This window comes from Schistocerca gregaria, chromosome 7 (assembly GCF_023897955.1).
Source record: "Schistocerca gregaria isolate iqSchGreg1 chromosome 7, iqSchGreg1.2, whole genome shotgun sequence".
Classification (NCBI taxonomy): Eukaryota; Metazoa; Arthropoda; class Insecta; order Orthoptera; family Acrididae; genus Schistocerca; species Schistocerca gregaria.
In genome coordinates, this window is record NC_064926.1 from 521,481,313 (window position 1) to 521,499,222 (window position 17,910).

Here is a 17,910-nt window from a genome sequence, read left to right on the forward strand (position 1 = left end):
AAAGAGGGGTTAGCCCTATTAGTGGTTTGTTCTTTTCGTCGCCTTTTACGACTGGCAGAACATATCGGAGGCCTATTCTTCTCCCGGGCCTCCATGGGGATCGCGGATAGATTGCTGCAGGCTGAAGCTGTTTCGCAGTCGGCCGCTGAATATTTGACCAGTGACCAGTAGGTAAATTAGCGAGTGACACAATGTTGTTATTATTATTCTGTATCTCCCCGCCCCCATTCTTGTCAATTGTTTCTTTATGCTCTCCCTGAAACTCTCTACAACCTCTTGTTTAGTCAGTTTATCCAGGTCCCATCTCCTTAAATTCCCACCTTTTTGCAGTTTCTTCAGTTTAAATCTACAGTTCATAACCAGTAGATTGCGGTCAGAGTCCCCATCTGCCCCTGTAAATGTCTTACAATTTAAAACCTGGTTCCTACATCTGTCTTAGCATTACATAATCTATCTGATACCTTCTAGTATCTTTAGGATTCTTCCATGTATGCTACCTCCTTTCATGATTCTTGAACCAAGTGTTAGCTATTATTAAATTATGCTCTGTGCAAAATTCTACCAGGCAGCTTCCTCTTTCATTTCTTACCCCAAGCCATATTCGCCTACTACATTTCCTTCTCTTCCTTTTCCTACTATCGAATTTTTCACCCATGACTATTAAATTTTCATCTCCCTTCACTATCTGAATAATTTCTTTTATCTCATTATACATTTCGTCAATCTCTTCGTCATCTGCTGAGCTAGTTGGCGTATAAATTAGTGCTACTCTGGTAGGCATGGGCTTCGTATCTATCTTGGCCACAAAAATGAGTCCACTATGCTGTTTTTAGAAGCTTATCCGCATTCCTATTTATTTATTCATTATTTAACCTACTCCTGCATTACCTCTATTTGATTTTGTATTTATAATCCTATATTCACGTAACCAAAAGTCTTGTCCCCCTGCCACTGAAATTCACTAATTCCCACTATATCTAACTTTAACATATCCATTCCCTGTTTAAATTTTCTAACCTACCTCCACGATTAATGGATCTGACATTCCATGCTCCAATCCGTAGGACACTAGTTTTCTTTCTCCTGATAATGATGTCCTCTTTTGTAGTCCCCGCCCCGAGATCCGAATGGGGGACTATTTTACCTCCAGAATATTTTACACAAGAGGACGCCATCATCATTTAACCAAATGGTAAAGCTGCATGCTCTCAGGAAAAATTACGGCTGTAGTTTCCCCTTGCTTTCAGCACTGCAACATAGCCCTGTTACATTTCATCACCATATCCATACCTAACAACAGAAGCCACAGAATAAATGAAATGTCTTACCGCACCTTGAACAGCAAACCAATAACACTCAACAAAAACACCAAACACACAAACAAAAAAATTAATTTATAACCATTTTAAAAAATTCCAAACTTTAGATCCGAACTACAAACACAGTCAGTGACTTCACACATCCCACACCAAGGTTCAAATAAACCCAATACCACACACTACATTCAGCACATACTCACACACCACCAGAAGGCGCCATCAGACACAAGACATCTACAAACACAACCAATTCATAAACTCCACGTAATGATGTCGCACACCATAACACCCTTACGTGTGGGTGAGAGCAGACGGGTGGAATCGGACGCTTCCATTGATCCTGAATATATAGTGTAAACTTCATGTTTTCAGGTGTATTCTCTATTAAGCTTCTTGGTAATTGTGATGTCTCTATTGTACAGTTATTTCCAGGATGCCAAAGTACTCCACATTCCTCTTATTGTTTTTTCATTCTTGGCCTGATGTGTTCACATGCATATTTTAGCACAGTTATTACACCATTATAATACATGTTCTTTGTTTTAGGCATACCCCTATGCTTTATTGGTTCAGTGTTGGGTTCATATGCCTATACATTAGGCATTCCCACTATTTTAACACACTGCCCAAAATATTTCACATATGGAGAAGCAGGGGTTATTGTGCAGTCTTTCTTGACATTTTTATTTTCTGCTGCAATCAACATACCTCACTTCTGGAATATGACTTCACTTGAAGACATTGATAGAGCTACAGTGATATTACAGGTAATTAAAACAATGAACAGGTGCAGTTGCATTTTAAGGTAATTATATAAAAAGAGATTTATGTGTAATAACTCACTACAAAAATTCCTTTAAATAACGGAATTAAAAAAATTTAGATTTGTTCCAATCCTTCTGATGTACTGCTACTTCATGACACAAAATCCCAAAGTAATAGATGTTTCAAACATTTTGCAACAACCCTCCTCAGGGCAGTCCTCATCATTTACATCAACCGGTGGACTTTGTCACTGAAGGCCAATTCACACTGGCTGTCATGGCACCATCATGTCACGTCACAGTGTATTCACACTGTCCATCATGTCATGACATGTCGAATCAATTCAAGTCACTTGATCTGAACTTGCACGGCTGTCTTAAATTTTTTTCTCAGTGATTGCGACTTTTGCAAGATGATTGTCAAATGTTTTTAAGCACCAAGGTGTATATACACAATGTGATAGCTTATGTAATGGGTGCTGGAGTCCACATATGCATGAAAATGACATTTATTGGACTCAGAGTGTTTGCTGCTTGCAAGGGTAGCTTGTGTATTAGAGAAGGAAGGCACATGTGTAAAATAGAACAAAAATTAGTGTCTCAAAAATGTCATTACATGATACAGAAAGGGAATTTTACACGATACAAGGAGGTAAAGCACGAGAAATGTGCACTGCAAATTTTAGAAAGTTAAAGCAACAGTATTTTCATTTATTTTGTCAAATTACACCCAGAATTACTGAAAGGAACATCTACCATCACATCCGTGAAAAACTGGTTAGTTTAAGATTAATTTTAGTTGCCAGTGCAGTACAAATTTTTGTGCAGTAGCCATATTTTCATTACCTTTCCCTTAAAAATTTCTAGGATTTGTTTACATTGTGTATTTGGCTTTAATAGTTAGTGCTTTATTTGTACTTGCATTACCTACTGAAACCACATAGTTAAATATTGACCACCGACACTTGAACTTTCACACACATTCCCGAGAGCTACTACAATTTGTAAGCATAGTAAAGGGCAAGTAATTCAGTACATTCATCTCATACAATTCAGACTGCAAACTCGTTGCTTCAATTAATCTTTCATCATTTATTGTAAGCTTTAATAAAAGAAATAATGAAACAAAAAACTTATAACAAATAGCAAACAGATAAATGATATACACTTTGAAAACCATGACAAAACAAAATATGAAGATCACCATATGGCTGTGTATTGGGAGGAAATAAGCTTGGGGGTCATGTAATAAACAATGGTTGGATGATGCCAACCATCAAAACTTTCTTCCAGAGAAACCTTGATGATGCCATATCATGATGGAAAGTCAGTATGTGTGCCACCATTTGAAATACATTTGAGAAAGTTTTGACATGATGTAGCAGACATGACATGACGGCCAGTGTGAATTGGTCTTAAGTGGAAGCATATAACCCAAGTTTGTCCCTTTGTGCTTTGGTAGTAATCTCTGGTGAAAACATGAGTTCCATATCAATTTTCCCTTTGTTAGCACATTTTTATTTATGCGCCTATTGGCAAAATGCTGTGTTTCACATTTGCAAGCCTGTGATTAGTATTTGCAATTGTTCCACATCTTGGTCTGCAGTCATAAATCTTTAAATTTTTTTGAACACTTGAACTTCTTGACTGTTTTGGAGGTCCAACACCAAATTTGACTCATTAGTTAATGGAATTATGCTCAGATGTGTGGACTCTTACCAAACAGAAATAACAGGAGATACTCAACTTGTAGAAAGGATGGCAGTGTGAATTATCACAGGTTTAATAGACCTTGTAACAAAACAGGAGCCTCCCAAATATTACTTCTACAAGAAATGGCTGTGTTCCTTTAAAAAATTAATAATAAAATGATTGATGATTCAAATTGAAGTGGAATTTGGCACAGAAAACGAGTATGGGAACTCTGTGTAGTACTGGGATGAAGACAGAAAGCTTTGAGTATTCCCAGAATTCAGATTATTACTTACTTGGACTGAAATAATTATTGATATTCATCACAAAGGGAAGTAAGGTCACACAGTGACTGGAATACTATATAGTATAATGAGTTCTAAGATGCAAGCAAGTATGCATCTCTGATTTAAGATTTTCATGTGGTCCATATGCTTTACCAATGAAAGTCCACCTACTCTATCCTAACAAGTCACACACTTGTGTGGATGGTTTTACCTCTGAAGAGTTGTCCAGAATACACCTTGTGTATGGTTTCGCTGAATGCATTGGGAGAGACTGCACAGAGAAGTTATGCTGAGCTGTTAATGCAGAAACAGTAACCAAAGAAGTGTATCTTAATTTTGTCCACTGTTGTCAGTGTTGCTGCTGTGACTTATTCTGTAAAAAAAGAAAACAAACTGTCTACAGTCAGAAATTGTCATTTCTATTCCAATACATGATGCATTGTGAGGATTGGGAGTCATATTCAAGTGCTCCATCAGTCTGCATCATTGTTTGAAAACAGATTATTACTGGCCCTATTAAGACTTCATAGGTATACTACAAGGCAGCACATTGTGACTACAATTTTTGTAAAATAAAGCTGCAATGTGCCATATTGTGCTACACCCATGTACACTTAACAGGACCAGTAATAATATTTTTTTTTTAGCTGATCAAGCACCTGAAGATGAGCCCCTTGGGTTCAAAATGCATTGTATGTTGAAATAAAAATCATTATTTGTGACAGAATTAATTTTTTTCTGTTTAAGAAAGTAACTGTGTTTTCTTGTGAGGGTTGTTGCATTACTCTGTTTTGATGACAGCATATTATAGGCCTTTTCACTATTGCAAAGATTTTTGCCCAGAAACATAGGTAACTGAAGGAACAAACTGAATGAATTGTTATTATAGTATTACTCAGTAACAAGCCACAAGAGACCACATGTCCCTTACATCAGAATACAATACTCAGAAACCTTGAACAACCTGTAACATTTTATCAGAGTTACGGTTCAGTGTATCACACTGAATGTTGTCTAAGCAACTAATTTGAGTGTTGGTCCAACTTTTTCTTAAAATCATTGACCATTCTGTATTGCAGTTCACATTTTGCCTTCGTCTCACTTGCACTGGACAGTTATTCTTCCTCTCTATTCTTTGATTTTAATCCATTCATGTGCTGGTTTGTTATTGATATTGTTGTTGTTACTACTACTTATTATTTATCAATTCTAATCCTTTTTTACATAGATTTGTGTCACATTGTACCCCATAAAGACAAACCACAGTAGTTGTTGAAAACTGATCTTACTTGTGTAATACATAATTGATAACTGTAAATGCTAATCTGAGATGAAGAGGTTGGCACAGGTGAGGCAGTTGTGGCATAGTTAGAAGACTGCCGAACAAAAAACATTATTAATTCTTTTAAGTGACATAAGGTGTTTACTCACTCAGTAATAAAATACATGCATTCTTTTAGGAATAACAATGAATAATTTACTGTGTATTTTTACGTCTGTTATGAGGCCAGTGAATCATGAGCAAAATGAATTATGCATAGCAATTCCAGTTTGTGTGTGTGTGTGTGTGTGTGTGTGTGTGTGTGTGTGTGTGTGTGTGTGAGAGAGAGAGAGAGAGAGAGAGAGAGAGAGAGAGAGAGAGAGAGAGAGAGAGAGATTATGAAGGTCAGTGTCACCTAGCTTGCAGAGACATTGTGTGTTGATATACTGAGTCCTTTTGCAAATGAAATTTACAGGTCGGCCTAGTGGGTGTGACAGTTATTTGTCTAGGACTGTGGCTGGTTCCAGCTTTGAGAGCAACAGTTGGCTTCTACAGCATTTGTGCAAGTGTACTCATTGGACTTGTGATCTTCCCATTGCACATTATCATGGGAGCCAGTCCAGTTATGTGGATTATCCAGTTGCTGGTTGCAGATGTGAAAACGGTAAATTGTATGAAGGATTTTTTGCAAACAACTGTTAGATCATGCTATTGTAATCTAATATTATTTTTTTCAAATTTGTCATTTATTATTGTTAGGGAACTGAAAATATAGCATTTATTTTTAGCAAAATTATCATTTTTTCCCATAATTGATGTAGTTTAAAATTGTTTGACATGTAAATTTAAGTTTGCCACACTGTGTGTCTAAGTTGTAGTTGATCACAAAAGAAGATAAAAAGAAAAAAAAGCCATTGTTGGATTGAAATAACAGTAATAAGGCGATAAACTAATTTTTATTCTCAAAAAGAAGAGTTTTTGAGTGGAATGTTTGCCTCTAAAGAAATTTCAATTATTTCTCTGGAATAGTCTTTGCTTACTTTCTTCTTTTGGCTTTATTTAAACTTTCATCAAATGATTGTTGCTGTTGAGAATCAGCTGCATTTCTCACTGGTGAGCAGTGTGCTTTCCTGATTTAAGGTGTATGTTGACCTTTTGTTTTTTCCTGCCCAGTTCAATAAGTACAAATTCTGCAGAACACTATTGAATCTGTGGCATTTAATCCGTGGTTAGCATACAGTAGAGCCATACAGCAATCATTCATAATCCCATTAGTTTTTATTAGTGTTGCAAATCTGTTTTGACTATAAGTGCCAGTCTTTAGTGCATTTTCATTGCAATTCAGTAGACTCGTGGAGTTCATGTCATGTTCCTATAGGTGTACAGGCCTTCTGCCTGTGCGCCTGTAAGAACATATGGTGACATGAACTGCCACAAGTCTACTGAATCATAACAAAAATACATTGAAGGTGGCTATTTATATCTGAAATCTAGATTTGCAAGAGTGATAAAAACTAATGGAATTTCGACTGACGACTGCGTACCTCTCCTTTCTTATAGTTTACGGTCACTGTACTTGGTGGTTCCTGATGGAATCAAAGTTGGTTATACTATAGAGCCCTTATCAATGCTGCATATAGGACTGACAAATAGGGGATGTAGAGGCAAAAATAACTCTTCTTCATCCTTTCGAGGAAGACTGTTGATGCAATTTCTGCAGTGCAGACATTACAATGTAGTGTGAGAGTAAACAGAAGATTTCAGATGTTCAGTTGGCGAGGAGCGCTATGCAGGTGCGAGACGAGCCCTGCTTCCTTCTCACAGTTAAACAGCCTTCAATGATTGTGTTTCTGTGACAGGAGAATTGATACATGGATCGCCAATACCTTGTGGTGTCATGAGTCATACTCGGATCCCTTGATGAACCAGAAATAGTCTCGTCTCTCATTTCAAAATAAGAACAGAAAATAACATGCTAAGCAAAACAAGAATAAAGTGGCGTGCACAAAGCATTTGGCAATAGCTAGCACAAAATTGAATTTTGTCGTTGGCAACTTCGTAAATGAAGCAGTTCAGTGCAACCTCTGTTGGTATCTTATGTACCCCACACCAGAAGCTGCCATGTTACAGTGACTGCAGTTTTGCATGATACCAACTTTAGTTAGTAGACAAAACAGTCCCATCTCTTTGGCTGAGTCCTAAGTTGCCGTATGCAGCATGTATGTTAATCATTCAACCATGCATTTTTTGACATGGAGTACAGCTTATAAGTGTACTGTTATACCCTTGTGCCAACACTCAAGTGTGAAACATATTCTGCAAACATACATTCTCTTTCCAAATCTTGGTTCAGTAGATGTTATGCAATACCGGTAACTAAAAATTGCTTACTTTCATCTATCTTTATATGCAAAAAATAAGGCTGTTTAAAACTATCTCTGATAAAATAGAGTTCATCTGGGGGGAAAAAACTCTGTGAAATAGCATTTATTACATAAATTCACATTTTCCCCCTATTTCGAGGCAGAATTCACACATATTGTAAATGCAGTTTTTTAAGGTCTCTTATTATTAAAACAAACACAGGTCAGGTGAAAAAAATGGAATTTCACATGAAGGTTTTTGGTATATGGTTGCCATTCTAAGATTCTCATGCATGCCCAGCACAGCAGTCGAATAGCTTCATTCACCTTCAGATAAGACTATTAGTAGCTGCTTTGGATGAGCCATTGCTGATACTAGTCATGAATGTTGACCAAAATCAATTTTTCCAAATTAACATCAACATTGTGTGGAATGAAGAGGATTGGAATGTGAATTAACAGGAGGTAGAAACATACTTAGGAGTATTGAATGCTGCAGCACATCTGGTTTTGTGAGGAGATATAGGTGTGTAAAATATCGTATCCCAGAGGGTTGTGGACAATTCAACCATGCTCAAAAGTGGACTTGCATTATTTTATGATAGGAAATGCTCAAAAAAATTCAACCAAGGAAATCCAAAATCAACATTATAACAGGAGGCATTATTTATACATGCTCCAAACTAAGCAGCAGCTGGCTATTTGGGTGTTCAAAGATCACCCAAAACCAACAAAAGTAACTGTGACAAATCCATTGTGTATTTCCACCTGTACACTTTACCAATGTGAGCAATCAGAGAAATGGAAAAAATCTGAGGAAGGCTTCTCTTGACTTATGTTGGGAGTACAATTCAGAGAGAAATGTCTAGGATGAAGTTAGTGGGACTGAGTGAAGTGCAGTGGCAGGAAAAACAAATAGGGGTAATGCAGAAGCATTTTGAAAAGTAATTAAAGTTCATGGAGAAGAAATGTAGAAACTTTGTGGTTTGCCAATGTTATTGTAATTAAGTCACAGATGGGCAAAGGACTTGAAAGAGTTAGTTGAAAGGAATAAATAGTGACTCAAAAATAATTTATAAGTTGAACATGAGCTAAAGTGAAACAAGGGTAACGGAATGTAGCCTGGTGTTGCTGAGGAATTCATTTCAGTTGATGTGAACTTTTTCAAGCAGTCTTCTGACTGATTTGATGTGGCCTGTCATGAATTCCTCCCCTGTGCCAAGTTCTTCATTTCATAGTAGCACTACAAACCTGTGTCCTCAATTGTTTGCTTGGATTTTTTCCAATCCCTGTCTCCCTCTAGTCCATGGAAGTGATTCCCTGATGTCTTCGTGGATATCCTACCATCCTGTCACTTAGTCTTGTCAGTGTTTTTACATATACTCCTTACCTTTTGATTCCTCATTCCTAACCCTATCAGATCACATAATTTTCAACATTCTTCTGTAGCACCACATCTTACATGTTTTGATTCTCTTCTGTTTTGTTTTTTCTTCACCTCTATTTTGCTGTCATACAATGCTGTGCTCCAAACATAAATTCTCAGAAATTTCTTCCTCAGATTAAGACGTAAGGTTAATACTAGTAGACTTCCTTTGGCCAGGAATGCCCCATTCTGCCAATGCCACACTGCTTATGACGTCCGCTATCTCTGATGGGGTATTTTTGCTTCATAGGCAACAGAATTATTTAACTTTGTCTACTTGTGATCACCAGTTTTGATAAGTTATTTGCCGTTCTCATGTCTGCTACTTATTGTTACTTTGGTGTTTCATCAGTTTACTGTCAATCCACATTCTGTACTCATTAGACTGTTCATTCCATTCAAGAGACCCTGTGGTTCTTCTTCACTTTCACTTAGGATACCAATGTCATCAATTAATCTTATCACGGAAATCCTTTCACTCTGAATTTTAGTCACACCCTTGAACCTTTGTCTTATTTCCATTATTGCTTCTTCGGCCTATAGATTGAACAGCAGGGGCAAAAGACTACGTCCCTGTCTTACACGATTTTTGATGCAAGCACTTTGTTCTTGATCTTCCACTTCTATTCTCTCTTGGCTCCTGTACATACTGTATATTATGTCTTTCCCTGTAGTGTACCACTATTTTTCTTAGAATTTCAAAAATCTTACATCATTTTACATTGTCACATGCTTTTCCAAGCGGACAAATACTATGAACGGATACTGACTTTTATCAGTCTTGCTTCCATTATCAGCAGCATCGTTGGAACTTCCTCTCAGGTGCCTTTACCTTTTCAAAAGCCAAACTGATCGTCATCTGACAGGTCTTCAGTTTTCTTTTCATTTCTGTATATATTATTCTTGCCAGCAACTTGAGTGAATGAGCTGTTAAGCTGATTGTAGGATAATTCTGGAGCAGCACTACTGCATCACATTTTGCCAGAAACTGGATGACAGACAGGTGGAAACCATTTGGAAGATTCAGATGACTTTCGGTGATTGTGTTCTGGGCATCACTCATATTTAGAAGTGGTACAACTGGTTTAAAGAAGCCTGCACATTGCTGGAGAGTGAGCCACACTCTGGTTGGCCATCAACATGCCAAAATGACCAGGTCATTGCCAAAGTGAATGCTATGGTGATGTGGGACTGTCTTTTGATGATCAGAGAAATTGCTGAAGAGGTGAGCATCAGCACTTTGACACATTGCATTGTGACCAACGATTTGGCCATGAAGAGAATGTTAATGAAGGTTGTGCTGACAGTGCAGCAAAAGCAGCTTCATATTGAAAGCCTTACAGGACAAGTTGAACTCCACAAACAGTGAACCCGACTTTGCAAACACCATAATCACTGGTGACGAGTCCTGGGTGTATGGTTATACCCAGAAACCAAATTCCAGTCATCACAATGGAAGTATTCGTCATCACCAAGACTAAAGAAGACCCGCCAAGTGTGCAGCAACGTCAAAGTGATGCTGACTGTTTTTGTTGACTCCCATAGTGTGGTACACCATTAGTACGCAGCACAGGGTCAATCACCAAACCGTAACTAGGGAATGCCCTCCATTGCTTACATTCTGTTGTTTGCTGCAAGAGACCATACTTGCAGTCAACAGGAAATTGGTGCCTCTATCACAACGATGCTCCACCACATTCCTCATACTTCATTCAGAAGTTTTTGGTGAAAAACCAGAATCCTGTGCTTCAATAGGGTCATTACTCTCATGATCTGGCCCCTTGCAACTTATAGCTGTTCCCCAAACTCAGGAGGCCACTGAAAGGAAAGCTGTCTCAGAAAAGGGAGGACATTATAGCACCAGCAACAACAGCTGAGCTGAACTCCATTCCAAAAGAGGCTTTTTCGGCGTGCTGGCTCTGCTGGGAGAAGTGTGTGGAGTCCCAAGGGAACTACTTTCAGGGTGATTAGGTGTCCAGTGCTCCAGGTAAGTCAGTTTGTTTTTCCTGGTCATGGGTCAAGTACTTTCCTAACAGACCTCGTATTATCGCAATTTTCCCCGATGATTTTAGAAATTCTGTTGGAATGTTATCTATCCTGTCTGCCCTATTTGATTGTAAGTCATCCAAAGCTCTTCCCTGTCAACTCCTATTTCTTCTGTCATTTCATCAGATAACACCTTTTTTGGTGACTCCCACGACCACTAGTATTGGGCTCACCCTTCTTCTCTATTATGACCAGGAGTTCTATTTCAGCTACTACTCCAGCAGCTTAACTTCATGTTACCTACCACGTGCCTGATGTGTGGGAACCTTTCACCACCTTGGCTTCATGTGGCAGCTCATGTTCATCTTGGACTTCATTTGCTTCCTAAGAAAACAGCTCCAGATTTGATCTCTCACTGTAAGTTTCTTGACTTTCGCACGCAACTTCACCTTGGTCTACACTGATGGCTTTAAGACTGACTGTGGTGTCGGGTGTGCCTTCGCCATTGGCACAGACTATTATCGGTATTGGCTTCCAGAACACTGCTCAACATTTACAGCAGAGCTCTTTGCTGTCTCTCTGACCATCCAGTGCAACCAGTGTCACAGGCTTTCTTTATCATCACAGGCTCCTATTCTCTGTGCCTTTCAGAGCTTGTGTGTGATGTACATCTCTTAGTGCAGTGGGACCAAGAAAGCTACCACTTGATCACTGTTGACAGTGCCACTGTGACATTCATGTAGGTCCCTGGTCACGTCAGTCTGATCGGAAATTAAGCTGCTGATGGGATAGAGGGATACCAAATCCTGACTAGAGTAAACAGATGCAAATGAATGTTTGTTGTAGCAGTTAATCAAAGATTAAGAATAGACTAGAATGGAGAGCTGTATGAGATCAGTGTTTGGACTGAACACAACAGCAGCATCAAGTCAAATGCCTCTTTCCTTCTTCTAATGTGAGTATAAATATTGCTACTTCCTGTAAAAGTCGGTCACAGTTTAAAAGAGTCAAGAAGAGAAGCAATTCCTTCCTACCATGTGAAATAGTACAGCTGGTCTTGTCAAAAATTTAGCCAGGTGCTAAAATATTGTCTAGGTAAATTACACATGCAAGAATCTGAATGTGGTGAATGGGCTTGATGTGCTGTAAGGGATATGTAATTCCTTTCTCCTCTAATGCATTTCAAGAAAGTACATAGAAACTGGCTCATTGTAGTAGCTCTCCACAGTTGCATTGACACATGACAATAACAAGGAACTGCTTCATGCATTTTTCAGTTCTAATGACACGATGTGTTACGGTACTTTTTCACTGTGCATATCTTCAGGGTTAAGTCCCAAAGCCTCATATGGGCTATGTATCTGGTAACACAAGTGTAGATATGGAAAAATGTTTCCAAGGGCTCTAACTATGCTTCAGAAAGCGATAAGATTTACAGAGAGTAATTATCATGTTGGAGGAACTGTGAAAACTTTTGCAACCAATAACATTATACAGACTTTGGTAGTAAATGCTATTTGGTCAAGTGCTCATTATGGCATACTGAGCAGCTAGCAGCATGAATACGTATCTACACTTTTCCACTCAAGTAACAGTGTGACTTCCATCTGAAAATCAGATGTCCTAGAAAAAAATAAAATATGTTAGTCATCTTGCTGAAATTTGTAACTATTTCTGTGGTTACTTGAAATTCAAAAAAACATTTAATTTGAAATATGCAGCAAGTTTTATTTATGTCAAGATCTAAAAGACACATTACTGATTACTTTAAATGTAATACACATAAATTAATCAAATAGCTATTTTGTATGAAGTCGTCATATTATAACTTGAAATTGATAGCTGTGAGATTTTTGGAAAAAACTTGATTATGTATCAAAAGGATAGTCAAATGGGAAAAAGTGGAGGTGTATTTGTCACTTTAGACAGGAAACAAATCCATTGACACAGAAATTGCAGATGCAAGTGAGATTGTTAATACAAGACTCAGTACCAGGGATGGGCATAAAACGATAATTGGATCGTGCTATCACCCAGTTGACTCATAGATAACTTGAATCCAGTTCTATGTAAGTTCCCCAATTGTACCATAATCATAAATGGAGACTTTAATCATCCAATAATTAATTGGAAAAACTAGTTTTGTGAGTGATGGGTGTGATGAGACATCCTGCGAAAACAGCATCTCTGAAAACTACATCGACATCTACATGATTACTCTGCTATTCACATTTAAGTGCTTGGCAGAGGGTTCATTGAACCACAATCATACTGTCTCCCTACCATTCCACTCCCAAACAGCACACGGGAAAAACAGAACACCTAAACCTTTCTGTTCGAGCTCTGATTTCTCTTACTTTATTTTGATGATCATTCCTACCTATGTAGGTTGGGCTCAACAAAATATTTTCGCATTCGGAAGAGAAAGTTGGTGACTGAAATTTCGTAAATAGATCTCGCCGCGACGAAAAACGTCTTTGCTTCAATGACTTCCATCCCAACTCGCGTATCATATCTGCCACACTCTCTTCCCTATTATGTGATAATACAAAACGAGTTGCTCTTTTTTTGCACCCTTTCTATGTCCTCCGTCAATCCCACCTGGTAAGGATCCCACACCACGTAGCAGTATTCAGAGGACGAATGAGTGTAGTGTAAGCTATCTCTTTAGTGGACTAGTTGCATCTTCTAAGTGTCCTGCCATTGAAACGCAACCTTTGGCTCGCCTTCGCCACAATATTATCTATGTGGTCCTTCCAACTGAAGTTGATCGTAATTTTAACACCCAGGTACTTAGTTGAATTGACAGCCTTGAGAATTGTACTATTTATCGAGTAATCGAATTCCAACGGATTTCTGGAACTCGTGTGGATCACCTCACACTTCTTGTTATTAGCGTCAACTGCCACATGCCACACCATTCAGCAATCTTATATAAATCGCTTTGCAACTGATACTGGTCTTCGGATGTGATATAGGTCTGTAGTTCGGTGGATTACTCCTACTACCCTTCTTAAACACTGCTGCGACCTGCGCAATTTTCCAATCTGTAGGTATAGATCTATCGGTGAGCGAGCAGTTGTATGTGATTGCTAAGTAGTGAGCTATTGTATCAGTGTAATCTGAAAGGAACCTAATCGGTATACAATCTGGACCTGAAGACTTGCCTGTATCAAGCGATTTGAGTTGCTTCGCAACCCCTAAGGTATCTACTTCTAAGAAATTCATGCTAGCAGCTGTTCGTGTTTAAAATTCTGAAATACTCCATTCGTCTTCCCTGGTGAAGGAATTTCGGAAAACTGCGTTCAATAACTCCGCTTTAGTGGCACAGTCATCGGTAACAGTACCATCGGCACTGAGCAGCGAAGGTATGGACTGCGTCTTGCCACTTGTGTACTTTACATACAACCAGAATTTCTTCAGATTTTCCACCAAATTTCGAGACAATGTTTCGTTGTGGAACCTATTAAAGACATCTCGCATTGAAGTCCATGCCAAATTTCGCACACATGTAAATTTTAGCCAATTGCTGGGATTTAGCGTTCTTTTCTGAACTTCGCATGCTTTTTCCGTTGCCTCTGCAACAGCATTCAGACCTGTTTTGCGTACCGTGGGGGATCAGTTCCATCTCTTACCACTTTGAGGTATGAATCTCTCAATTGCTGTTGCTACTATATCTTTGAATTTGAGCCACATCTTGTCTTCATTTGCATAGTCAGTTTGGAAGGAATGGAGATTGTTTCTTAGTAAGGCTTCTAGTGACACTTCATATGCTTCTTTGAATAAAATTATTTTGCATTTGTTTCTGGTGGATTGGGAAGAAACGGTATTGAGCCTAGCTACAACGACCTTGTGATCACTAATCCCTGTGTCAGTCATGAAGCTCTCTATTAGCTCTAGATTGTTTGTGGCCAAGAGGCCAAGTGTGTTTTCGCAACTATTTACAATTCGCTTGGGTTCGTGGACTAACTGCTCGAAATAATTTTCAGAGAAAGCATTTAGGACAATCTCGGAAGATGTTTTCTGCCTACCACCGGTTTTGAACAAGTATTTTTGCCAACATATCGAGGGAAGGTTGAAGTCCCCACCAATTATAACAGTATGAGTGGGGTATTTATTTGTTATGAGATTCAAATTTTCTCTGAACAGTTCAGCAACTGTATCATCGGAGTCTAGGGGTCGGTAGAAGGAGCCAATTATTAACTTAGTTCGGCTGTTAAGTATAAACTCCATCCATACTAATTCGCACGGAGTATCCACTTTGACTTCACTACGAGATAAACCACTACTGACAGACACAAACACTCCACCACCAATTCTGCCTAATCTATCTTTCCAGAACACCGTCTGAGACTTCGTAAAAATTTCTACAGAACTTATTTCAGATTTTAGCCAGCTTTTTGCACCTGTAACGATTTCAGCTTCTGTGCCTTCTAATAGCGCTTGAAGCTCAGGGACTTTCCCAGCACAACTACAACAGTTTACAACTACAATTCTGACTGTTCCTTGATCCAATCACTAGCTAGAGCAAATAGCTAAGAGTACCAGTCATGACGAGAATATATTTTATCTGCAGTAACTGCAATAAATAGACATGACCCCTTTGAGAATGACCACAGCTGAACTGGTATCATTGACCTTGATTGCAGTTGCGGCAACAATGTTTACCTCAGTACAAAGGACAACTGAAAGAAGTAGAAAGATACATACAGTGAAACCCATATTTCACATTTTCATGAGGTTCTGATTTGAGAAAAAACTTGAAATTGTCGAAAATGCTGGATCAAGGAAAGTATTAAAACCACTCAAAATGTGAGCAAAAATACATGTAATTGGCATATATGATTAAAAATCTCAATCCTCTCCAATACTTCGTATAAAATCTGTATAAATGCAATGTTTATACAGCAACTTGAAGTTGAAATTGGTTTGTGGGTACAAGGTAATTGACATTCTATAACCACAATGTTTTGAGAGATCATCCTTTTTGCTCACCCAGAAAAAACAAAATAGGTGAAAATGTTGAATGAGACCAAAAACATCACACCAGGTAAGTAGTTAAACCATAACCATAAATGCAGACATCTACTTAATGTCATACTTTTCACCATTGCTGTTGTTGTGTAATGTGTATCTTACATGCCACACTTCATATGCTCATGACCATTAAAATGTTATTTTAACCTTCCTGAGAGAAATGTAGATGTGAGAAAATGAGTTCACTTCCCCAATTGACGTTACAAGCTTATTAGAAGTGGACTCAGTGAATTTCTGCACATTGGTAAAATTTAAATTTGAAAGAAAGCTCAGGTGCTACAGTTTCGCTTCATGCCCTCAGTCACAGCTGCCAATCTTAATGATGTACAGCCTGTGGTGCAAAGTGTATACATGAGTAGTGTATGTAGTTGTTGCAACTATATCACATCAGATTTGAACACGGAAGTCTTTAAAATGTGTTAGCACAAAACCTTTGCTCTGTTTCTATGTGAAATCCCTGTCATAACACACCATCTTTATGAAAAGTATATTTTCAGCACTTCACAAAATGCTTTCATCCCTACCAGTACTCCCATCACTGAAGGGCCACTCCCCCTCTCTGTACATCCAGTAGGTGAGCTCATTTTACATGTGTTGGTGTGGTGTGGTGGCCATGCTGGCTATTATGTGACTTAACAAAAGTCACCAAGCAATAAGAGTTCACTAGCCGATCATGACTGAGCATGTTCTTAGAGTGTCAATGTTCGAATTAAAGAGTTGATGATTGATATTGTTGCTGAATACAGTACATCAGAAATAAATGCAAAAAGATGAGACTGAGTTATAAGTGGCACAAGATAAGGTGGTGGCTGGGCCCCTTCGTCACATATTGGCTCAATCCAGAACGCTTTTTCCATTACTGCTGCAACCAAGCAGTAGTGGTGTCATAATTGTGTGGTTCACAATTAAAGTGCTTTGTGATGAGTTTCCACAAATTTCAAAAACTGTTATGCATGAGATTGTCACAAATAGCCAAACTTTTCACAAATTATGTTCCTGTAAATGCTTATGGGTGTCCACAAAGTGAAGTAACATGGCTTTGCTTTAACATTCCTTACCTGATACAGGGATGAGAGAGATGAATTCTTAAAAAGAACTGTGACCAATGATGAAAATTGGGTTTTTTCCTGTCACTCCAGTATCAGAACAGTTGATGGAGTGGAGGCGCACATGATCTCCCAAAAAGCAAAAATTAAAAAGTGTTAGCTGAAAAAAAAGTGTGGTCTGTGTTTTGGGACAGGCTGGGCATTCTGTGTGTTGAGTTCATTCCTAGAGTTGAAACCTTCAATTAAATATTATACTGCAAAACACTGAGAGACAACTTTGGCTCACAATTCAAAGCAAGATACGGGAATGCTCAGTCAAGGTATTGTGTGCATCATGACAGTGAATAACAATTCAGTGGGTGCAGTTCAATCACAGGCTGTACAACCCCTATCATGCACCTTCTGACTACCACTTGTTCTTGAATTTGGACAATAGCACTTAGACAACAATGGCAGTGCAAAAGAATGGTGTTCAGGAGTTGCTCTCTTAATTGGTGGCATCTTTCTATGAAGAAGGCACAGAAAAATTTCTCTCTGCGACAAATGTCTGAATAATGGTGGCAGCTATGTAGAAAAATAGTTTAAGTAATGCTCTTTCTTGTAAAAACAAATTTTGGTTGAAAAAAATATTTTTGGTGTTTTTTTCCAAAATGGTAATTACTTTCTGGACTTGTCATACAACGGTCTCTCTATTCATTGGAATTTACCTTTAGTCAGTTACCCCTTCTT

The 17,910-nt window shown here is 38.4% G+C and overlaps 1 protein-coding gene across 3 annotated transcripts in view; it reads left to right on the top strand.

Annotated features, from left to right (window-relative positions):
* The window catches only part of LOC126281573 (dolichol kinase-like), a 57,591-nt gene that overhangs the window by 22,522 nt on the left and 17,159 nt on the right, over positions 1 to 17,910 (top strand). For all 3 annotated transcript variants that reach the window (XM_049980646.1, XM_049980648.1, XM_049980649.1), the window contains 2 exons: positions 1,866 to 2,086; positions 5,799 to 5,987. In XM_049980646.1, coding sequence (XP_049836603.1) covers positions 1,866 to 2,086; positions 5,799 to 5,987 — 410 coding nt within the window. The remainder of the gene's footprint in view (positions 1 to 1,865; positions 2,087 to 5,798; positions 5,988 to 17,910) is intronic.